Source organism: Drosophila montana, unplaced genomic scaffold (genome assembly GCF_035044405.1).
Source record: "Drosophila montana isolate Dmon_TW-CO22-7 unplaced genomic scaffold, ASM3504440v1 contig_920_1, whole genome shotgun sequence".
Taxonomy (NCBI): Eukaryota; Metazoa; Arthropoda; class Insecta; order Diptera; family Drosophilidae; genus Drosophila; species Drosophila montana.
The window spans coordinates 1,499,094-1,524,005 of record NW_026999206.1 but is presented as its reverse complement, the minus strand read 5'-3'; the positions used below and the strand labels follow the sequence as shown (position 1 = coordinate 1,524,005).

At 39.9% G+C, this 24,912-nt stretch overlaps 1 protein-coding gene across 4 annotated transcripts; it reads left to right on the top strand.

Annotated features, from left to right (window-relative positions):
- The first annotated feature begins 999 nt into the window (after positions 1 to 999).
- Positions 1,000 to 24,912, top strand: Pkcdelta (Protein kinase C delta). Of its 4 annotated transcripts, XM_064699340.1 has the most exons (14): positions 1,000 to 1,276; positions 2,129 to 2,478; positions 2,544 to 2,659; positions 2,718 to 2,803; positions 2,875 to 3,004; positions 19,383 to 19,484; positions 21,281 to 21,364; positions 21,640 to 21,776; positions 21,847 to 22,020; positions 23,421 to 23,575; positions 23,641 to 23,788; positions 23,861 to 24,040; positions 24,101 to 24,241; positions 24,306 to 24,912. In XM_064699340.1, the coding sequence occupies exons 1-14, from the start codon at positions 1,172 to 1,174 to the stop codon at positions 24,453 to 24,455; spliced, it is 2,058 nt and encodes a 685-aa protein (XP_064555410.1). In that variant the 5' UTR covers positions 1,000 to 1,171; the 3' UTR covers positions 24,456 to 24,912. The 4 variants fall into 4 exon arrangements, with proteins under 4 accessions (XP_064555410.1, XP_064555407.1, XP_064555409.1 ...); XM_064699337.1 differs by lacking the exons at positions 1,000 to 1,276; positions 2,129 to 2,478; positions 2,544 to 2,659; ... (1 more) ...; positions 2,875 to 3,004; positions 19,383 to 19,484 and adding an exon at positions 10,473 to 15,173; XM_064699339.1 differs by lacking the exons at positions 1,000 to 1,276; positions 2,129 to 2,478; positions 2,544 to 2,659; ... (2 more) ...; positions 19,383 to 19,484; positions 21,281 to 21,364 and adding an exon at positions 10,473 to 15,173 and having other exon boundaries at positions 21,730 to 21,776.

The following is a 24,912-nucleotide window of genomic DNA, read 5'->3' as shown; positions in this document are numbered from 1 at the left end:
ACTTGCTGCTACGTGATGTTTTTATATACTCACAGGAAATTGACTGACTCGTGGCTTATTTGGCCAAATGATTTATTTCATTTCATCTGGTACAAATGTAGTTTGCTCTAGTTAGTTACATATATTTCCATGCTGTGTACACGCACTCAGGTCCATATCATCAACGATTCAGGCGCAGCCAACTTAACTTGGACATAACAATTTTGCTGTACTCAGGCGCAGCTAACTTAACTGGGATATAAATATATTTTGTGCTGCCAGATCAGCTACAAACAACAAGTCAATTATGATATGTATATTAATATAGGATCGAACACTATCAATTATACAAGTTGATATACAAGTTGTTTGATAGGTTTTTTGAATGTCTAGGGTAAATAAGGTCAGATTTTGGAGATATAACTTTTTGCCAAGAATGAGATTAGTTTTGGATTTTTTGGATAAACTTACCATTTTGGATATATGATCAAACTACTCTTTTATATTCCAACCCCTTTATGAAATCATAAATAACTCTAAAAATCTCTTAAATCGAGGCATTTGACTGTTGACCACAGCGTGAATTAAAATTAACTGATTGATAAGCATGAATATTAATAGTTGGTTCTTCATGGTCACATATTACTCATACATATAATTTATATGAATAATGGGTGAAGTCACAAAAAACAAAAAAAGTACTATAAATGAGGCTGAGCGCTTATAATATGTGAGAGTATTTAAAGTTCTTTGTTGTTTTTCATACTTTTTTCAGATGTCCATCAACAGGGCTTTAAAGTCGCTTGCAGCTGAACAAAAATGCCAACACAGCAGCAACATGAAAATCAACAAAAACATCAGCAAGAAAACTGAAAAGCTTATTTAATATAAATACTTATAAGAAATACGCTTCGCGCTCGCCTTTCGTATCGTTAAACATATAACACAAAACAGAAGCAGCAGCCGGATACCCCTGCCGCCCCTTCCGCCCCAGCTGGCCAGCAGCACCCCTCGGATCTAGGAGCTAGCATATGGGAGAGTGGATCGCATCGAACGGAATTGAGGTTCGGCAATAAGAGGCAATACGTGGTCATCCAGTTACCGCTGCGAGGCGCACGGCAGCCGCAATAACGGCGAGCGAATCGCGTAGAGATTTTGTTGCGCCGTCGACGCGGAAGCGGGCGCCGCCAAGATGATGTTCACCCGCGCCCAAGTGCGCAAGCAGAAGACAAGCAGCTCCAGCAGCAGCCAGCGTCCACGCAGCTCCGGCAGCTCCTCACGGCTACTGAGCCACGATGTAAGCGAAATCAGACAAACAAAAGGTGGAAACTATCCAAATTGATCAATGTTAGGTTTTTCGATTACATACATATATCCGGTCCGCTATAGATTCAAGATACCAAATTTAAGGGCTCCAGCTAGTTGAATCTCTTCAGGCGTTGAGCAACACATAATGCGGTTGTTAGTGTTGGAATACGTTGATGTATGCATATCAGAGGAGAGAACTAGAAATTATTCCAATTGAAAAAAGTTACTACAACCATTTGATTTGTAGTAACTCAAGCTCTTTCAGCTTAATTAAATATTAACCGGCGAACAAGTGCATAATTACAGGGTATACTCTAGTCCAGATCAGGCTACGCTATTTGTGTTAGTTTAACAATGTTGTATATTTGAAAAAGTCTATAACAAAACAATATTTATAAACTGTAAATTTAATTCGTTTTACCCATATGCACAATTCTTATTGAAAGTGAAAATTAAATCAAAATTTTGTTTGTTATTTTTATAACCAACTAATTGCTTTGTGTTCGCTAAGAAACAACAATTGTATTGGTCCCAATAGAATCTGGGCCGCTCTTGATTTTTAATGTTTTTTTAATTTTTATTTTGTTATTTATATAAGAACAATTATGCATTTAATAGCTCGTGTAAATGTTTCGAAGATATATTTATATATTTACGATGGAATACATTGTTATCGATTGATTCATATTTATTTTACAACACTGGGTTTTGCTAACTGAAAACACAGACAAGTTTGATCGAGCTGCGAGTGAAGTGTGAGCATTTGGTTCTTCCTCAGTGCAACCTGTTCAATATGTTATAAAGCAATAATCCACCTGATTATTTACATTTATCTTCACAGGTGCGCTATAAACAGAGCTCGTCCAGCAGCAGCGGCGCCGGCAGCGGCATTAGCGGATCCAGTGCCAGCGGCACGCGGCGTGATCGCGACCGTGACCGGGAACGGGACTGTGATGATCACTACAACAATCACTATCACTATGGCAAGCAGCATTCCTTTGAGCTACCGCGCCAGCACTCCAAGGAGGAGGCATACACCAGAGACAGGGACAGAGACAGAGACAGGGACAGGGACAGTGGTGGCGGTGGCGGTGGCAGCAGTGGTGTTGGTGGTGTCAGCGGCGGCTATGTGGACAGACGGACGCGACCGCGCAGCATTACGAATCGCCGGGGCGCTATTAAACATCAAAAGTGAGTCGGCCGCAAGTGGAGGGTTACCATATTTATCCCAATTTGATGTCTATCAATTATTGCAGAACCCATGACATAAATGGACATCGCTTTGTGGCCAAGTTCTTTCGCCAGCCGACATTTTGCGCGTTTTGCAATTTGTTTCTGTGGGGCTTTGGCAAGCAGGGTTATCAGTGCATAAGTGAGTAGGGTGGCAACTCTGGCAGCTCCTTGATAACTAATCGATTGCCATTTTACAGTTTGCCAGACGGTCGTGCACAAAAAGTGCCATGAGAAGCTGCTTGGCAAGTGCTCCGGGTCCGTCTTCAATTCCGCCAGCACAATTGTAGGTCCCACCAGCCCATCCGAGTCCCTTTCAAAAGGAATACCCCCAATTAAACGACTATTCTATTGCAGCTGCTGCGCGAACGCTTCAAGATCGACATGCCGCACAGGTTCAAGCCACACACCTTTATGTCGCCCACGTTTTGTGATCATTGCGGCTCGCTGATGGGCGGTTTCTTTATTCAGGGTCTGAAGTGTGAGGGTAAGTCCAAAAATGTTTTCAACACACCCCCCCAACTGCCTGCCCCTTGAGCTTTTACTGCGCTGCGATTTATTGGTATGTGTTCCTGGTGCTTTCGCCAGGTGGCGCCAAGCGTCAAGGCTGCTCGAAAAGCTTTCACACTAGTCGCGGCAACAACCCAAAAGCTTGCTAAGCTTTTGGCTGGGAAATGTGGCTATAGAAAATGTAACGGTCAACTGCGAAAACTGGGATTAGCTGAAGCACATGATTCCTATGCGAAATAGTGGGCTACAGCGTGCATGCACATAAATGGATGAATCGATAAACATCGACTTTCAATTAATCGTTTTTAACCATATGCTGAAACTTACAAGAGCTACAAACCTCACATTACGGATTTTAGGCTCTAGTTCTTCACGTCTTGAATGCCGTTCGTGGTTCCTTACAAAATTGAAGATATAAGTAGCTATGGGCGTTGGTATAAACACACTTTTTGATTGATGGAATAATGATGGAAAGAACTTACCCAAATACTATCCAATAGAAACCTCGTTTTGGACTGCTAAAAGTATGCATCCAGGTTATTTCAGTTCAATGTTCCAGTTTAATTTTGAGTTATAAATATTATGCATATATCTTCTGAACTTGGGACACTGAAAAAAGGAAAAAACATAAAAATATCATTAAATAAAAAGTGTATTGAACAATTAACTACAAAACCTGAACACAATAGGGTTTAATTTTTAGATTACTTCAGATTTAGCTGATCAAATACTTTGGGATATTGTATTGTTATTGAAGCTCCTTATACATTATAGATTTATTTCTATTCATTTGAAAATGTCTTATCATTTGACGTAGCCGCGAGCAAAATATATACATATATGTGTATATATGCATACACATATGTATACGTATAATTGGCTCATTCGTATTGATATATTCGTACGTATTTTAAATGCCGTCATTTGTTTTGGGGTCTGACAGCCTTGCAGATTTTTTGTATACTTTTGGTTAAATGTCTTCCTGTTGTTACAATTTCGAGCACATTTATTTTAATCGCTCTGAATGCAAATGACATGTTTTTACGGTGCAGCACACACGGCACACGTAACGCCAACCGATATGACATGCCTAAGATTATATATGTATATATAAATATGAATATAAATACTTAACGTCATACTCATACTCATACTCATACTCATACTCATACTCATACTCATACTCATACTCATACTCATACTCATACTCATACTCATACTCATACTCATACTCATACTCATACTCATACTCATACTCATACTCATACTCATACTCATACTCATACTCATACTCATACTCATACTCGTACTCGTACTCATACTCATACTCATACTCATACTCATACTCATACTTATACTTATACAGCATTTCACTCTCCCTCCCGCTCTCTCTCCCTTATTTACTGCTCCCCTTTCATGCCTGAGTAAAGGCTGCTTTTCCAGCTGACCAAAATCTGTTCGGTTGTTCAGAAGCAATTAAAATTACACAAAATGAATAATAAAAGTGCAGGTATTAATGCAAAAAAAACGTGCCACCGTTTCAGATTTATATTTATTGCATTTTGTATTTTTGTGTCGCAGCGAAATGAGCGCAACGTCTTTAAAAATATATGTTCGTATATACATTGATGCATTTACAAACATGCATATAGAAAACATAAAATTATTTTGTCGTTAATAGATGGCCCTAATCAAGGCTGATGGTCCTGGAGTTACCCTCTAATGTGATCTTTTATAATCCAGTCAAATGTGAATGCGAATCTTAGATGATTTATTTGAATGAAAGTATACCAAATATTCTGTCTATATCTGTGAAATTGTAAGTGTTGTCTGCGGCAGAACTTACATATACATAGAAGATTGTGGCAACATAGTCGCTGTAACAATCTCTCTAGTTATATGATCAGATAGTTGCTAGATTTGTTTTAATTATAGTTCAATTGAAACTTTTATAGAATCGAATTGGCCTTCACCCTGAAACTTGGCCAAAACAAACAACATTAACGAAGCGCTGATTAAACATGGCGGAAATGCTTGTAATTTGAAATCCCAATTAAGCCCGATCCGCATTATATAGCTGATATTGATGTGGACAGGCGGGACATACGGTATTAGAAATCAATTTATTGCGCGTTTGCCAACAAGCAGCGGGCCAAACAAGATACAAAAATAACATAACAGAAAGTGGCAAAATAGTATGCGTATGTATGTATGTGTGTGTGTGTGTGTGGGTATACACGACTAGGAGATACCGTCTAAGCTGCAATAGCCAATTGAATATGGTTGAGAATACAAATATTGAAATGGTTGAAGTATTGTCGGGCTAGATGTAATAAAAGATTAAATGAGAGTTGTATAACAAATTAAAGAGCGAATCGTTTTCATTGCAATCCTGCATCCCTTAACACACCCCGATTGAACTGTTGTTTATAATATTCTGGGTAATAATATTCTAGCATAATACTAGAATAGAATAAAGTTAAAGACGCATAAAAATTCGAGTTACAAAATTTTCAAAAGTTAAGGAGAAGGCATCTTTTACTGCCCTTTTGTTTATAATATGCTGGGCTAGCTACAAGATAGTTTTCTAGTTTATTTACTAAAAAGTTGTCGTTTTGTATCCGACGGATGCGACTTACAAGCGCAACAACATGACACGAAAGGAATGCAGGCAAAGTATACAAAATTACAGCAAATACTAAAAATACAAGAGAATATGCATGCAAATATATTATATATATATACATATATAGTCTGTGTGTTTGTGTGTGTGTGTGTGTGCATATATACGAAACGCGACAAGCAAAACGTTAAAAATAATGGAAAGTCGGCCTGGCTATAAATCGCAAAGATTAAGTACTCGCCGAGGCAGGCGCTACTCGTACTCGTACTCGTACTCGTACATGTTGCATTTCTATTTCTAGTTGAACGACACGCCCCCCCCCCCCCACCCCCCCGCGCAGTTCCGTACCGCCCGTCTGGCACACCTTTTGCCGCACTGTGTGTGTGTGTTGCCGGCTATAAATGCATTTTGCGGAACCGAAAAGCGTCACCGTCAAGCGTCGCGTCGCGTCGCGTCGCTGTCAGCGTCGTGTGGCAAAAAAAACACGAAAACAGAAACAAATTTGTTGGGGTTTTGTGTGGCATTTGCTATTTCCTTCCCTTGAGGAGGGGTGGAACGGAGGTGGCCAAAAACAACGATATCCGAAAGATGCGCAAAAAGCATTTCTTCGAGCAGGTGTACGAATCAATCAGCTTCCAAATTGAGCATTATTTACCATAACATAAGCAGGTCCTGTATTTTCGGGTGTATCTATAGTATATCGCGCTTTGCATTGATTCGCTTTTGAATTGGCAAAAATAGAAGCCAACCCTTTCGAACGTTTCGAATATTCAAGAATATTGTTGTTTGACAACAGCATAATTGGTTTTATAATAAGATTCGTTTTGGGGTATTTATTTATTTTTAGCGCATATTATACAGCGTTCAATATTTAAATTCTTGGGCAACTGCACAGCTTTCATTAAGGTTAAGTTTACACGTGCCAGCTAAGTGTCAAAACATTTGCTTTATTGCTAAAAACAAACATTTATAATTCATATAATTTTGGTTAAAATTGCGAAAATAATGCGGCTGGCTACCAAACAAAAAATAGCCAACCATACGCCAGATATATGCAGAACAGGTGTGAGCTTCTTTTAATAGCAGCTGAATTTTTGTGTAAAGAATAGAGGCTTACCATATGATCTATATATATTTATATACACAGTATTCATTCTACACAGGACTGTTTTGTCCTGCCAAGAAGGGGCTTAAACATTTACCAAAGCTTATATACTTATTAATTAAAGATTAAAAAGAAAGTAAGGAAAGTCTTCGGAATATCTTGAGTTTGTTGAAATATCTGATAAGATATTGCAAATAAGTTGGGAGCATAGTGAAACTTATAGATGCCGAATTTGGATAAGATAACTAAATAAATAAAAAGGTTTTTCGTTCCTATGACAGCTATATGATATAGTGGTCCGATCCGGATCCGACATATGTAGCTTTAAAACTGAGAGACTAGTTTGCATCGCAGCAGAAAGACGGAACTATGTCAGCTCGGATCTAGAATATATATGTATATACCTTATGGGGTCGAAGATATCTCCATCTATGCTTTAAGCATTTCATGACAAAAACTTAAGTATTCCTTAGTCAATATGAGTACACTCCATATCTTAATTTGTTTGCAATATTTATCTGGCATAGCATTCAATCAAATTTGGAAGTCTGCACGTATATGATGCATGGTATTGTTGTATTCCTTCTAAAGGATATTTTATTCTTATAGTTAAGTTAAGTCTTGTAGTAAAATTTAAACACTTCATTTTCAAGCTTTTCTTCCTTAGTCGAAACAAAATTGTTATATACTATCACATCGATATGGCTAGTAAAAAGCATAGGAATTATATTGCTGATATGCATAAATACATTTAACAATCGTTTGCCAGGTTTTTTTTTTTTAAATACTTCAAATAGGTTTCCCGAGAATTTTGAACTATTTCATGTGTTCTTTATTTGATCTTTGAGCCAGGCATATTTTGAATTGTTTAAGGTTTTCTTTATTCGACCTTTGTTCAAACAAAAGATACAAATATTATGGGTTCAACTTGTTGCCAATAAAAATAATTCCTCGAATATAAAATTTCTGAAATATGTTTTCTAGGGTTCACTGTAAGAATTAATCGCCTATGTCTTTTTCTTCTTTCTTTCTTAGATAAGAATACCAATTATATTCTTTTTTATTTTTTAGGGGTGAATGAGTTGATATAATTAGCACATCGGTGGTCCTTTACATATATCCCGCTCTGCAGCCTAAAAATCATGTTTTTTTCTCAAATCAAGTTCAATTTTGTTGTGCTTTCTTCAAGTATTTCCAGTAATTATCGTATTAGATAATCAAATCTTCGCTCGTGCTATTTTTTAAGCATATTCAGTGGATTCTTTCTGAGAACCATTTTATGAGTTGGTTTATCATATATTAGATAATTTGGTTACGTTGCGCGATTGCAGCTGATCGAAAACATTTCGTTGAAATTCACTCGGATTCGTGGGTTCATAAATTGTGCTGAAAACTTTTGAAACGATTAACAATTTGACAGCAAGCGCAAAATTGCGAGATCGTTGCTCTTACGTTTTCTCAATAGTTGCCTTTCATAATGCGCTCAATCTGATATTTCTCGCGGTCTCTCTCTCTCTCCCTGTCGCTCTCCCTCTCTCTTTCAGCTGGTTAGCTTTTACTTTCGCTATGCAAAAACAAAGAAATATGCCGAAGAAGAGGAAGCATATGCCAAATGATTTCAAAACTCATTTTTGATGTTTTTCGAAATTCGAAAACATTTCTCGCGCTCATGTGTGGACATTTAATTTATGACTGTGTTTGTTAGCTGTGCTAGGTGTGTGCGTGCGTGTGTGTGTGTGTGTGTGTGTGTGTGTGTGTTTGAGTGTGTGTCTCTGTGTATCTGGCATATTTCGAAATCGGCAGCAAGAATATATAGAACTTTGACTGAGAGCGGCAATTTCGAAGACCAGGCAATGCCTGCCGCGCCTGCCTGCCTGCCTGCCTGATGTTGCTGCTGCTGCTGATCTGGGGCCTGTTGCTTGGCCAACTCAACACGCACACAGTGACAACAGCAACAGCCACGGCAGCAACATCTACAGGCGCAGCAGCAACATCTACAGCCGCAGCAGCAGCATCAATAATATCGAAGTTAGCCGCCAGTCTCTGCAGAATCTTGGGTTCTCTCTTGCTCTGCTGGTATGTGTGTGTGTGTGTGTGTGTGTGTGTGTGTGTGTGTGTGTGTGTGTGTGTGTGTGTGTGTGTGTGTGTGTGTGTGTGTGTGTGCGAGATCAGGAACAGCTCCAATGCTTGAACATTTTTGCGCTGTCTTTTCACATTTCAGTAGTTTCCGTTAATGCGTTCGGCTCGCTGAAAAGTGTCTGTACTTGGGATTTGATTTTTCATTTTTTTATTTTACGTTTCGGTTTAGTTTTTAAAAAGTAACGCGTCGCTCGTCCACAAAGTGTTACAACAACAATTCAAATTAATAAATAATATCAAATATATAAAAAAAAAAAAAGAGTGCTTAAAAAGGGTGCCCATCAAATTCTTGATGCGTGCCCGTGGAAATTCGCCAGACAGGTTAGCAACGTCAACGACAACGACAACTACAACAACGTTGACGACGACAACTCGTGAGCTTACGTCATACAAATTAATATACTAAACGAAACATGGTCTATTTCTATATGCCGCATGTGGGGCCGGAGCTAATATATGTAGATATTTGTCTGCCCGTATCATATCAACGAAAAACTGCTTCGTCCAATTCAAAGTAATTGCAGAACACTCGAGAAGAAACTTTAAGTTTGGCTTACCTTTTGTCAGAGCTTAAAGCTCGTAACTCTTATTGTAATGCGTACGAATTGTTGAGATCCTCAAGCCCAATTTTATCCAGAAAAATTGACTGGAAAAAACTGTTCTTAAGCTTTACTTAGCTAAAGAACGAAATTGTTTCAAAAACTTCAGTTAAGTACTTGACTTGAAGCTCTTTGGATTGTCTTAAGCTCGAGCTCGAAAAATTCTGTTTGCTGAAAGTAGGTTCTCTCAATCTCAAAATTTTAATCTTAAGATCTAGCTTAAAGCTCAGTATTTTAAGCGAAGCAGACCAAAATTCAGCCAGGCTACAGCTGCCTTCAAGTCAGCCGTAGCTTAAAGCTCAGCTAAAGTTCAATTTCAATAGAAACACAAAATTTGCATTCAATTATGTAATGATGAACTTATCTCTGAAAGAAGTTGAGCTTAAGTAATATTTCAATTGAAATATATTCAATTTCAATACTATATGTATATATGTATGTATATATATATAAATAAATATATATATATATGTGTATATATAGTATCGTGGTTCCGTTCGTCTTGTTCAATTTCTATTCAAATTCAATTTACAATTAGCCCTTCAATCATTGGCAATTAAAGCCCATTTCGAGATAATTAATGTTGCTCAGTTCTTGGCAACATTATGACAAAAATTTTGAAATCTAAAAACAAAAATATTGTATAATTAGACTGAGACGTGGACATCATATATACACAAACATATTTATATATATATATATATATAGATATATATCTGTGTATAGTCAAAAATCATGCAAGCGTTAAGCTGTGAACAAATTCAAAGCCGTTGAAATATTTGATTTTTGTGACAAAATTCAAGAATTCAAAAATTATGTATGCAATTTGCACAGAAAATGCAATCATAAAATGAGAACTTAAAGCAAATATAAGCCAACTGACAGCACGGGGTATATAAATATAGATGCTTGTTTCTTTAGTTTATGTAAACAAAACTAACGCAAAATAAACAATAAAAACAAAAAAAAAAAGAAGATAGAAACAATTGTGAAAAAAGTTGTTTCGATTTTTGTTGAATTTTTTGTTGAGTGCAAAAGCGAGAGAAAATGCCGCTCTATTCGGATTCGAGCAACTATTATTACAGCGGCGGGAGCAGCCAGCTGTATTCACCATATTATAGCTCCGGCAGCAGCAGCAGCAGCAGCCCCAGCAGCTATACATCCAGCTATAATCGCGCCTATCCGGGCAGCTATATGGTGCCGCTGCTGCCCTCGCCCCGCTCGCCCAGCTACACCAGCAGCAGCGGCATCAGCAGCATCAGCAGCCCCAGCGGCAGCAGCAGCAGCAGCATCTTGGGCCTATCCTCACGCTATCAGCCCAAGCTGACCACCATTAAGGAGGTCTCGGCACTGACGGGCCGGCACAGCGGGCACAGCAGCCTGATGCCGCTCACGCGCATCCAGTCGCCCAAGTACACGTCTGTGTCCAGCTATGGCAGCAACAGCAGCAGCAGCAGCAGTAGCAGCAGTCGCTATATACCCCCGCGACCCATTGCCATTAATACGGCGGATATAGATGTCAGCTCGGCGAGATATAGACGAACAGCTGAGTCCGTGGAGCGCAAGCGTGAGTCTGAACTGGCCAAAGAACAGCAGCAGCAGCAACAACAATCAAAGGAGCAGCAGCAGCAACAGCCAAAGGAGCAGCAGCAGCAGCAGCAACGAGAACAACAGCAGCAACAGGAGCAGCCGCAGCAACAGGTAATGCAACCAAGACGGTCTACCATACGCCGGAATCGCGCTGTGGTGCGTCTGTCAACCATACGCAGACGCAGCAAGGAGCGCGTCGAGGAGACGCCAGCACAGATCGAACAAGAGCAGGAGCATCAATTTCGGGATCTGCCGCCGGCAACTGAGCCTAGCCTGAGCTGGCGCCAGAAGTTGGCCGACGAGCTGGCCGCATTTCCCACAACCAGCAACAAAAAGTCACCCGGCGAGCTGCTGCGCGAACGTTTCTACATACGCGATGAGAAGCAAGAGGCAGCAGCGCCGCGGCAACAACAGCAACAGCAGCAGCTGCAGCAGCCGGCACAGGCGCAGATGCAGTTGCAGTTGCAGTTGCAGTTGCAGTTGCAACAGACGCCTGCCGCAAGCAGCGATGAGGAGTCGGAAGTGGAGCGCGAGCAGGAGCAGCAGCAGCAGGAGAAGGTGGAGAAGACGGCCCAGATAACCGAGTCCATACGCCGCTTGAGTCTGGTACAGTGCCCCACATTTCATGACATCTGCGAGGACATCTCCTCGGACAAGATCGACGATGATTTGAATGCCGGCGAGCTGCGACGCCGCGCCTCCATCATACAGGAGCAGGAGCAGGAGCTGCTCAACAAGCTGCAAAAGTCGAGCTCCGGCAGCTTTCAGCTGATACACCTGGAGCGGCGCAGCAGCCATGACAGCACCACAGCGGACGAGGCGCAATCCTCGAGTGCCGTCAAGCAGACCAAGAAGAAGAGCAAGAAGCTGCGCCACAAAATCACCGCCGTTGTCGATGTGGAAAACGCGGTGGTGGGCCAGCAGCACATGCCCAGCGTCCAAGAGCTGGAGGAGGCGGGGGCGCCCGCCAGCAGTCCCAAGCCCAAGTTTACGGCCAATGTGGAGACAATGGAGGAGCATCATCAGATACACAAGATCTTCAAGTTGCCCAAGAAAAAGTTGCCGCCGTCCAAGGCGCCAGAGGAGGAACAAGCGCTGCCCGAGGGCTTCATGAAAGCAGCGCCCAAGGCTAAGACATCGCCGCTGAAGAAAGCGCCCAAGTCGAAGGAGCAACAGGAGCAGCAACAGGAGCAGCAGCAGCAGCACGTGAGCGCTGCCCAAATCTTTACCTTCGATGAGGCGTCCATTCAGCAGAGTCAGGCGACAGCCACGCCCACAGCTTTGCCCGTCAAGACAGAGAGCATGGCCACGCCAATAGCCGTGCCCGTCAAGACAGAGGGCGTTGCCACGCCCAAACCCATACGCAAGGCTCTGCAAAAGTCGGAGAGCGGCGAGGATTTCTGGTCACAGATCGGCTCCCGGGAGACGCTCTACATGAGCAATCGCAAGAAGGCGCTGGGCGAGCGTCAGCTGGAGGTAACCCCAGAAGCAGCTGAGCTGTCGCCCAAGGACGCTGCAGCAACAGCAACAACAACAGCAGCAACATCAGCAACACCTTTGCTTAAGTCAGAAATTGTTATTGAACTAACACCAATTAACACAGAGGCAGCAACACTGCAGAAAACAACAACAGCTAAAGGTGCAACATCAAGCGCAGCAACAGCAAAGACAACAACAACAACAGCAGCAGTAACAACTACACAAATATCAGCAGCAAAAACAACAGCAACAATAACTAAAACTGAAGCAACAACAACTGCAGCTGGAATAAATTCACCCAAATCCACCCCAGCAACACCCAAGCTAGCAACAACAAGCACAGCAGCAACACCAAAGTCAACAACAGCAGCAGCAACAACAATAACTAAAACTGAAGCGACAACAACTGCAGCTGCAATAGGTTCACCCAAATCCACACCAGCAACACCGAAGCTAGCAACAACAAGCACAGCAGCAACACCAAAGTCAACAACAGCAGCAGCAACAACAATAACTAAAACTGAAGCGACAACAACTGCAGCTGCAATAAGTTCACCCAAATCCACCCCAGCAACACCCAAGCTAGCAACAACAAGCACAGTAGCAACACCAAAGTCAACAACAGCAGCAGCAACAACAATAACTAAAACTGAAGCGACAACAACTGCAGCTGCAATAAGTTCACCATCAGCAGCAACAGTCGCAACTGCAAAATCAGCAGCGGCAGCAGCAATCGAAACCAAAACCGAGACAGCAATAAGTTCACCAAAATCCACGCCAGCAACATCAGCTTTAACAGCTGCAACAACTGCAGCAGCATTAAAATTATCCACAGAAATAACAGCAGAAAAGGTGGCAACAACTGTTGGAAAAGGAAGTACAGTCAAGCCAGCAGCAACAGTTGCTGCAGTAGCAACACAATCTGGCAACGCCATAGACGGCGCTGTAGTCATGGCAACGGCAACGGCAACGGCATCAACAGCAATGGCACAAACAATAACAACAACAACAGCAGCAGGCAAATCAAAACTGATCGAAATGGCGGCAGCAACAACAATAGCAAAAACAACGGCAGCAACAGCGACAGCAGCGCCAAAAATAAATGCCGGGCAAGCAGCCAAGTCACCTGAACAACAACAGGCAACAGCAGCAGCAGCAACAGCAGTGGCTGCGGTAGCGGCAGCAACGAAAATAAATAAAACAACGCATAATAATGAGCGACAGCAGCAGCAACCACCAGACAACGCAGCAGCAGCAGCAACAATAGCAACAGCAACAACAACAATAGTGAAACAAAAAACGGAAACTAAATCGAAATTGACGGAAACCGTTGAGCCAAAGTCAAAGGTGCAATCACCGAAAACGACAAAGCCAAAAAGTGCTGGCAAAACTGCGACGCCAGCAACAGCAGCCAAAAAGAAAGTCGCAGCGACTCCCACAGCAGCAGCAGCAGCAGCAACAACAACAACAACAACAACAAGATCGTTGCCAGACAGCAATGTGACCCCAATCAATGCCGATCAATTTATAACGTTGGCCCCCACTAAGGCGGCCATTGCAGCGGCAGCGGCCAAAACGTTGCCGGCGGCCACAAATGCGTCATCACCGGCAACGACTGCAACTGCAACAGTGGCAACAGCAGCAGCAGCAATTGCAACCACAGCAACGGCGACAACGCCTACAACAGCAGCAGCAGCAGCTTCTGCTGCAGCGGCGGCAGCAATAACAATAGCAAAAACTGGCGACGAGCAGAAGACTCAGCCACGATCTGTTGCTGCTGTCGACGCGGCTGTTGCTGCTACTGCTGCTGCTGCTGCTGTCGACAATGAGCGCAGCAACAACAGCTGCGGCGAAGGCGTCGGCAATAATTTATCAAAGTTTGCAACAGTATCGAATTTGGCACAGTGTCTGCGAGACGTTGACGCCGAGCTAGAGGACTATATACCCTCGTCCGCGGAAAATAGCGACGACGACGACGACGACAGTTCAGGCGATTACTCCAGCGCGGACGGTTGTGCAAATTTGAGTGCCAGCATGAAGAAGAAGCAGCGCAAGGAGAAAAAGAAGCAAAAGGCTAAAGAAGCGACACCCGCACGCTTCGATCCGCAAAAGAAAATCAAAATCGATACAACAAGCAAATGCTATGTGAAAGAGGAGGCGCCACGATATCCGCTGGTGGCCACACCGCGTCCGCTCTGGAAGCGCGAAAAGATTGTCTACTCCGATGAGAATACGGATGATGAGAGCAGCGAGGAGAGCAGCGAGGCAACCGCCGGCTCACTGGATGAGGAGAGCGATGAGGATGACAGCGATGCGTGCAGCAGCAGCAACAGCAGCGGCAGCAGCTCCTCCGAATTCGACGAGGAGACGGCGGCCACAACGACAACCCACGAGAAACGCACAAATGCCGCCAGCACAAATACCGCCAACACACTGGCGCCGACGGCCAACAACAGCAACAGCAACAGCTCGGCCAGCACCTCGGCAACGGCATCGGCATCGGGCAGCGCATCCGTTTCCAGCTCGCCATCGATAATACGGATGAGCACGTGCAGCAACGATTCCGGCTTCGAGGGCGGCACCGCACCATCCAGTCCCAAAAAGATGTTAGGTAAGCGCCAAATAAAAATCCAACCCACACAGCCAGACAGATAGACAGACAGACTGCATTCACATCGCATATGGAACATATGGACGGACAAACGGACGGACGGACAAACGGACGAAGGGACAGTGGGGCGCAGACAAGCGCCGACGGGTGGTTCCGTTGGCCATTTGAGTTGTGGGCGCACGTGCCGCGCGAAAATATAAATTTCTGTTTGTTATTGTTGTTGTTGAACCCGCGAGCATTCCGGCCATTTACTTAGCAGCTGATCCCTGCTTCCCACACCCAACCCCACGCTCAACCCACCCAGCTTCTTCTTAGTAATTGCTGTGCCTAGAATTAGCTTTCATTTTCAATAGCCACAAGAGAGACATAGAGAGAGAGAGAGAAAGAGAGCGCGCGCGAGAAAGCAAGCGCATGGCATGCGGAATATTTAGTTGAAAAACAAATAAACATGCTATAAATCTGTGTATCTGCCTATACAAAAATGCTTTTTTAATGGCCACATTATACTATATACTTAAAAAAAAAAAGAAAACAATGAAAATTCAAAAACAAACTTTTCAATGCTTCGCTTCTTAGAATATTAAAACATTGCGCTAATGAAGTCATGCAAAGTTCCATGAAATAAAATCCTGTCTAGCAAGTTCTTCTTATATACATATATATATATATCTGTATATTTAGCAAGCATCTAACCACACTTTCCTAGAATTCTTAGTATTTTATTCTTTCTCAAATTGTAGCAAAACTTTGCAAAGTGAATTATTACATCTGCTTAACTACTGCAATTTTAAACATGTAAATTTTAAAGTGACACTTTTAATGTGAATGTAAATGTTAATGTTAATGTTAATGTTAATGTTAATGTTAATGTTAATGTTAATGTTAATGTTAATGTTAATGTTAATGTAAATGCAAATGTTAATGTTAATGTTATTGTTAATGGTAATGTTAATGTTAATGTTTATATTAAAGTTAATGTTAATGTTAATGTTAATGTTAATGTTAAGTTAATGTTAATGTTAATGTTATTGTTAATATTAATGTTAATGTTAATGTTAATGTTAATGTTAATGTTAATGTTAATGTTATGTTAATGTTAATGTTAATGTTAATGTTAATGTTAATGTTAATGTTAATGTTAATGTCCATGTTCAAGTTCATTTTCATTTTCATGTTCATGTTCATGTTAATGTTAATACGCGCTAGAAACCAGCTTTAATTAAAACTAACCGACCTTATAAAGTATCTACATTCTTGATCATTATTGACAGCAGGGTCTAAATAGCCAATTCTTTCTGTCACTTTCTATGCAAACTAGTCAGTCAGGCATAAAGCAAGCGCCATGCATCTGTCAAATCTTAAGTTCTTGTAAAAAAAAAATCTGTTTTTTAAGATATCTTGCGCTTTCTCTGAATTAAGTAGTTTCATAATGGGCCTTAAATATTATTTATTTATTAATTACAAGCGTAAAAACAATTCAACATATGTAAGATTCATATGTATCTGTATTTCAATTTTTTGTTGAATATTTTGATTTATTACGTTCATGTCAGCTGAGAAAAAGAAAATGTATCGAATGACACTTAGGTTCGAACCCGGATTCCTAGGGATTAAGGCCTTTTTAGACTTGAATTTGAACAGCAATCTATTGAACTATTCTGGGATCGTGATCTCTACACTCTATATCTATCCGACTCTCTCTAGTAATGTCAGAATTTTAATAATAATTTCTGTTCACAAATCAATTGGATGTCAAAGTGTCAGATATCTAAAAAGAACACTTTGCCAATCTGCACAGATATAAAGCACAACGATATCAGAGCATGTTTTATGCATTTCCTTATATAATTTGAAAACAATTTTGGGCATTTGATTCTCAGTTGCTGAGAAGCAAACAGCGAATGCTGAGAATTTGCTAGCACGATGTGGAAGAGCGACTAAATGCAGCTGCAGATACGAGAACAGATCGCGGAGGTAAGAGAGAGATAGAAGATTTGGCATTTTACTTTTAGCAAATTGTATACAAAATTGTTTGGGTCAGCTTCGTGTTTGCCTTTGTCTTACGTCTTTTTCTTGGGATTTGTCGTCTTTCATCTTATGTTTTGCTGTTTTTCTTTGCTTTAAACTGAAATTTCATGCATTGCAAATCATTTTTGTTTCGCACACAAACATTTGAAATATGTTCAGAGCTCTTATAGAGATAAATGTACGGCAAAAGAGAGAGATTCCCTGATTCTTCAGTTATTTAATGCAACAATTACCGAAAGCAAAAGTTTCATAAAATCTCAATTGCTTTTTTGCCTCAAATACATAAATTCGAAAAATGTAAACAAAAGGCTTTCTAAATATTTGCAAATAAAATCCACACATGTATCTAAAATATATATATATACAGATGGATATATACTATAGATATCGAAAGTGTGAAAAGAATACGAATTAAAACAAGCTTTTAGTCTCGACTGACAACGTGGCTACAAAAAGGGTCAATATCTCAAGGGGTTCAATGTTCAGCTATTTGAAGGCTACTATTCAGAACTCATCAATAATAAGTATGAAAATAATCTTGAGCGAAACAAGAGCTTAGAGCGAAGTGGCTATATGTCAATTTATATGTTCTTCTCCTGTCTGTTTTAGTCGAATTATAGAATGTTTTCCGATTAACCGATTATTGATACTGTATCTGAACAAATTTTGATTTCCATTTGTTCCTCTTTGGTCCTCTAGATTTGAGTCTTAATTCCAATTCAAAAAACATCCAAACTTTGTTTGGCTTTGTTTAGGGCTTGTCATCAAAATTGTTACGATTCCTTAAAGTAAACATTTGTATAGATCAAAGTCAACCGGATCGTACCACTATATAATATAGATCACAGTGGAACTGTTGGTCGAATGTTATTCTAACTACAAAATCATATCAAAATCGAATCACTAGAAAGCTGAAATTTGTACTCAGATTACCTTATATTTAGTTCACCAGCTTCTAAATTATTCTAAGATATCTTTGTCAAATTCATTTAATACGTATTTCAAACTCTGCAATATCCATCCCTCAAGGCTTTTGGCCTCAAGCTATACACCACGGGGAAAATATAAAAAAAGCACAGATTCCAGCTTGAGGTGCTTATTTCAATGGATTTCAAACTCATTTTTAAATAATGACGTATTGTTGAGGATAGGGTTTGATTTCGATTTTGGACTGGGAACCGTGCAAGTACGTAAATTACCAGCTTGTACCAGCTCATACTAGCTAGTACAACTGAGCAAATGTGTTCTTCAAAATAGTTTTCAGAAAATATAAAAACTATTTGGGAAAATCATAAAAAACTTTACCCAATCAAGCACTTTTAACTGTTTTAGATCATTTGGCTTTGTTTAACAATTGGTTAACAACTAGCTAACTTTTGCTATATAAATAAATGCTATGTTAGTTCCCAGTTTAGATATGATTTAACTACACGTGACATAAATCACAAGTATTTGCCAGATTTTGTATGAGAACACTTAGCCATGGCCCGTACCTGTCATAGCTGCAGGATAATTCATTTATAAAAACAGTCTCCAACTCAAAGTCTTGAGTTTAACATTTTGTGGCACTCGCTTTCGTGCAAGGAACACGCGGCGTATGCGTGATATTTGCATAAAATGTTTTCTTGTGATTGGCCGCGTTGACTCGTAGCAAGAAAATTCATGTGATTGCATGCAAATATTTGCAAATATTTGTTGTTTATTAAATTAACATTAAACGAACAATAAACACACACACACACTCACACACACACAGGCAGCAACGCCTTCTACACAGCCTTTGGGAAACGGCCAAAACGGATGTGCGTTTGAATTCAAATGCGAGTGTGTGTGTGTGTGTGTGTGCGTAGTGTGTGTTATATAGAGTAAGCAATTTGTATACTCGACTTGTTGTTATTTTCGATTTGCTGTTTTTTAATTGTTGGCAAAGCTTTCTATATATGCCAAGTGCGAAAATTGGAGGGAAATGCTTTTCCATATATACACCCTCTTTGGCCTGAAACGTGCAACCAATAAATCGCAGCAGCAATAAACGCTTCCCCCCCCCACCCCTCCCCTTTATACATGTATATGCATATACATGGTCGCATTTCACAATCATATTAATAACGATTTGTTTTAATTAATCTCAACATTTGTGCTGCCCACGCTGCCAAAAATCGAAAAACCGAAAAAAAAAAGAATGTGACGTGAATTGTCACAAGAAATGCGAACGGCTCACGGCCAATTTATGCGGCGTCAATCAGAAACTCATCGTCGAGGCGCTCAACCACGTAAAACGAGGTAAAAGCGGCACAGGAATCTCTGAAATATTAAAAAATAAATACAAAAGCAAAAAAAACCATGTGGAACGTCTTACTTCGGCAGGCCGAAGATTAAATACCCTTGCAGGCATATGGTTTCGCGAATTGTGTAGCTCGCTCAAAAATCTTAAACAGCACAGTTAAACATTCGTGAACCCATTTTTGATCAGTTCTATATAGCTATTTGATATAGTCCGATGTCAGAATTACCGTATATAAGCTGAGTTTGATTAGGACAACTTGATAGAAAATAACAGTTTTTGGATCCATAATTCCTATGGCAGCTATATGATATAGATATATATATATATAAATGGAGAGAGAGAGAGAGAGAGGGAGGAGAGAGAGAGGGAGAGGTTCTGGCTATGTATTACCTTTATGTCAACGGTTCATTAAGCCTTAAAAAGAGGGAAACTAGAATCAAACAAGGGCCTCGACTGTATACTTTATGAAGTCGGTTGGCGTTACATATTGCATGACAAACTCATAATAGCCTCTGCAAGGGTATAAAAACGACGATACGAAACGGAATCGCCGCCAGCCCCAGCAAAATGGAGGCGCGTGCGTTTCGTTTTCGCCATCAAAACAAAATAAAAAGCAAACAAATATCAAAAGAAAAGAAAATCCATAAATAATGGCGCCTAAATATGGCTGACATTACGATTTCATAATTGACTTTGCCAGCCAATTGACTGTGTGTGTGTGCGTGTGTGTGCCTATATGTGTGTGCACAGAGTGTTGAAAGATTGCCAAATTAATAAATAAAAGCGTAAAATATATCAAGTACTTAACTAAATAAACAGCTCAAACTATGTTTAAACAAATGATCTACCCGGCTTTGGAGATTAGTTCTAGAATTTATTTGTAAGCTTGTAAGCAATTGCAAAGTTTACATGGGCTTCAATAATAAAGCTTTTGAAAACAACTAGAAAGAGTTAATTATTTAGTTAGTTTTCTGATATATAGATATAGTCCATATGAAGATAGGCTTTTTCAAAATTTTAATTCGTTTTTTCTCTCAATTTGTGACGATTTTTCTTGGAAAATTCGATAAGCAAATACTTACTGGAGTATAATTAATTAATTCTGAAGATTGTAATCATTTAAATTGTGTTTAGGATAATACGAATGATTATCCACTTAATATAGTTACTATATTACTTAAAGAAATGCAACAAGAAATGTGCATGATATATTGAAAATTCCAGTTTCGATAAGGGATTCTAGCTTAAAAGACTTAAGGCTGCAAATCTGTTTTTAACTCAAAGAAAATCAATTACCTATTTACTATGAAATGAAACTTAATCCAAACCAATTTCCAAAAAAAAAATCTTAACCACATATTTTTCAAAAATGTTTTGGATTAAAAGAGAAAACTTTTCAGTTTTGTAAGCCTAGCCCCAAGGCATTAAAGCCTTGGATCCCAGCAATAGAATCCTTCTTACCATTTTAAGTAATTGTCAATTTTGAGTAGATATCAAATTTAGACACCAATTTCTTATATACAAATATCTATGACTTGACATATTCTCAGTAGATCCAGGGAATTCAAGGATGTGTAAAATGAAACCAAAAGGCAGGGAGTAAGTCGGCAGCCATTACATAATATAGTTAGTTCAAAATTTTCAAATACAATTACAGCATAAAGTTATTATTAGTTGAAACACACACACACACACGCGAACACACACACACACATTTGCTGGTTAGTCGTGTGCAAATCGGGCCAATTTGGATGTTTATAAAGCGTGAACTTTGATCTACTCCATAAATTAGGCGCACGTGAGGCACGAGACTCGCCCAGCACACCGCCCAGCTGCAATCCTGCCTATAAGATCGAGGCCAACGATGAACACGATGGTACGGCATAAATAGTAATATATATATATATATATATCCTAATATATAGAGTATTATCCCATAAGTCAAGCGCTGCTCAAGTGGCCAACAGGAGAACTGCACACACCCACAACTTTGGACACAACTATCTCTTTATACTTACTTACTATGTAGCTCGTATTTCTATGTTTGTTGTGATATCATAACTTTCTCAATATATTCGTCAACTAATGAACTATCTCTGTATCTTTTACACTCACTATCCGTTGCTTTGGATACTTAATTGGATCGTACAGAAACATCATATACATATTCACAATTCCAAAAATCCGGACGTTTCACCGCGCCAGCCACAGTAATACCTAGATTTAAGAATTATTCGGTAGATGATTTTCATTTTCTGGCCGTGCTCGGCAAAGGCAGCTTTGGCAAGGTGAGTTCAAGAGAATCGAATCCAAATTGTTGCTCAACTTTTTATGGAAAATTTCCCAATATGTATTTAGGTTCTGCTGGCTGAGCTACGTGATACGACATATTATTATGCCATTAAGTGCCTCAAGAAGGATGTGGTGCTCGAGGACGATGATGTGGACTCCACGCTGATTGAGCGCAAAGTATTGGCCCTGGGCACCAAGCATCCATATCTATGCCATCTATTTTGCACATTTCAAACAGAGGTGAGTTTCTTCTAAGACAAGGTCGCCCAGCAAGGTCGATAGGTGGGCCGACCAAGTGAGCCGCCCCTTAGCTGTTAATCTATTTAATATAAGATGCTAGACTCGCGTAGGTAATACCCGCCAATGCATCCAAGAGATATAAAAATAAACAGCCTAAAGGTAAAACTACCTATTATTAGATCAACACGCTCTTGTGTGTGTGCGTGTGTGCTTCTCTATGCTGACCATCGATTGGGGCACACGACATGGCAAGTGCTCGACCGATCCCCACCGCTCGAGAACCACGTTATTTGGCACGCACGTCCGGCAAAGCGTTCGACAATGTTCTCTGAACATTTTGACCAACAAAACAAACAAATATATTGAAAACTAGAAAACTAAAAAACTTAAAAACTAAACAAGTAAGAGGTTCTAGTCGGGAGCTCCCGACTAGGGGATACCCTGAACTCTCTTCTTTCAACAGAAGATAGTTATAATATTTACAGAAATTGCCCAAAAAACAGGATTTCGATATAGATTTTTATCGATAACTTGGAAACGGGGCAAGTTATCGAATATCGGAAACAAACTCGATCTGCGCGGGGACTAGGAGGACCTACAGCTAAAATTTCAAAATTTCTCTAGCTTTTATAGGTTCTGAGATCCTTGCGTTCATACATACGGACAGATGGACAGATCGACTCGGCTATTGATGTTGATCACGAATATATATACTTTATGGGGTCGGATATGTTTCCTTCTGCCTGTTACATACATTTGCACAAATACATTATACCCTTTTTACCCATTTTTAATGGGTTCAGGGTATAAAAAACCAAAAAAAGAAAAGAAAACAATAAGTTTGCTTTGCTTGCATTGACACCGATTAGAAGGTATTTTAATTATTTATGACTTTGAGGATACACGCCCATTCATTTTGGGGGACTCGCGATTTGTTTTTCTCTCTCCATTGCCTGAGCTGATGCTCACCTTAGCTACACTCAGCAAAAAAAAATGCACACTTTTGAGTTGAAAATTTAGAGATCAGATGGAATCAAAGCCAGAATTATTAAGAAAAAATATGAAATTATGCAAATCAATCTAGAGCAAAGCCAGTAGAATATTATAAATATTCCTTGTGAAAATCCGTTTTGCTAAGTTTTATGATGGTTGACCACTTTTTATAGAAAAATAAAAATATACTTGCCAATTCAGGCTAAGATTCTCGAGTTCGAACTTTGGTTCATCAAATTTCTTAGGAACCAATATTTTTTATATAATAGAAACAATTTTATTATAAAATAGTTATGGTTCAGGTTTCTCACAGATCTTTGTACTGTCTAGCACACGAATCTCTCCATATTTCGCGAGATCTCTACACATGTCTCTCTCTCTCTCTCTCTCTCCCACTCTATTTGCAGAGCCACTTGTTCTTTGTGATGGAATATTTAAATGGAGGAGATCTAATGTTTCATATACAGGAGAGTGGACGTTTTTCGGAGGAGCGTGCGCGTTTCTATGGCGCTGAAATTATATCCGGGCTCAAGTTTCTCCACAAAAAGGGCATTATATATAGGTGAGCCTTCCACCAATACTATTAAAATAAACGAATACGAATAAAGACCTTTTACATTTGTAAAGGGATCTCAAATTGGATAACGTACTGCTCGACTATGAGGGTCATGTGCGTATTGCCGATTTTGGCATGTGCAAATTGCAAATATATTTGGATAAGACGGCCGATAGTTTTTGCGGCACACCCGATTACATGGCGCCCGAAATCATCAAGGTAATTAATCGATATCGATAGCACGATAACAAAACAAAAAACGATAACATGCCTTTCCATTTCGCTTGACAGGGTGAAAAGTACAATCAGAATGTCGATTGGTGGTCCTTTGGTGTGCTGCTCTACGAAATGCTTATCGGTCAATCTCCATTCAGCGGCTGCGATGAGGATGAGCTCTTCTGGTCGATATGCAATGAGATTCCATGGTTTCCCGTCTACATATCCGCCGAGGCAACGGGCATCCTCAAGGGCGTAAGTGGGCGGCTTTAATTTGATAAACATAATTATATTATGATCTAACTCTTTCTTAAGCTGCTGGAAAAGGATTATACGAAACGCATTGGCTCTCAATATAGTCCAGCTGGTGATATAGCAGATCATTTATTCTTCAGGCCCATTGACTGGAATCAGCTCGAGAAGCGGCAAATTGAGCCGCCCTTCAAGCCCCAAGTGGTAAATACCCCTACCCCGACCGATTTGTATGTGGATCATATTCAACTCTGCTTTCATTTCACAGAAACATCCACTGGATACGCAATATTTCGATCGTGTATTCACCAGAGAACGCGTGCGCTTAACGCCCATCGATAAGGAAATACTCGCATCCATGGATCAGAAACAGTTCCATGGCTTCACCTATACAAATCCGCACATCACTTTGGACTAGATACACACGTATATCTCGAGCACATTGATGTGCTCCTTGGGCAATGTGCTGGGCATATACCATATATCATAGCATATTTCTACAATATATAATATATTTATATATATATATATATATATATATATATTATATTTAATCGTAACCCCAAAACCATATCCCAAATTACTTATTAGAGCAACAGTATTTGTATATGTATGTATATATATCTATTATATGATTATATCATTATGTTTTTGTTTAAGTGTATAAAAAGTTTTTTTTTTTAAATTTATGCATTAATATCTCTCGATATGCATATAAATACTTTATAATTGAACTAGGCTTACGTGAATGTATCAATGTGCATATTCCTAGTTGAGTAAAGCTGAGCCAAATGTGATTTCAGTGGAACGAACAATATATAGACAGGGCAGAAATCGTATATGGAATTTTTTGAAATTAATTTAAAACAAAAACA

Coding starts and splice junctions, on each gene's coding strand:
- Pkcdelta (XM_064699337.1), top strand. CDS start 10,541: ATGCCGCTCTATTCGGATTCGAGCAACTATTATTACAGCGGCGGGAGC. Junction 15,174..21,280: donor CAGTCCCAAAAAGATGTTAG/GTAAGCGCCAAA, acceptor TCCATAAATTAG/GCGCACGTGAGGCACGAGAC. Junction 22,021..23,420: donor TTTGCACATTTCAAACAGAG/GTGAGTTTCTTC, acceptor CTCTATTTGCAG/AGCCACTTGTTCTTTGTGAT.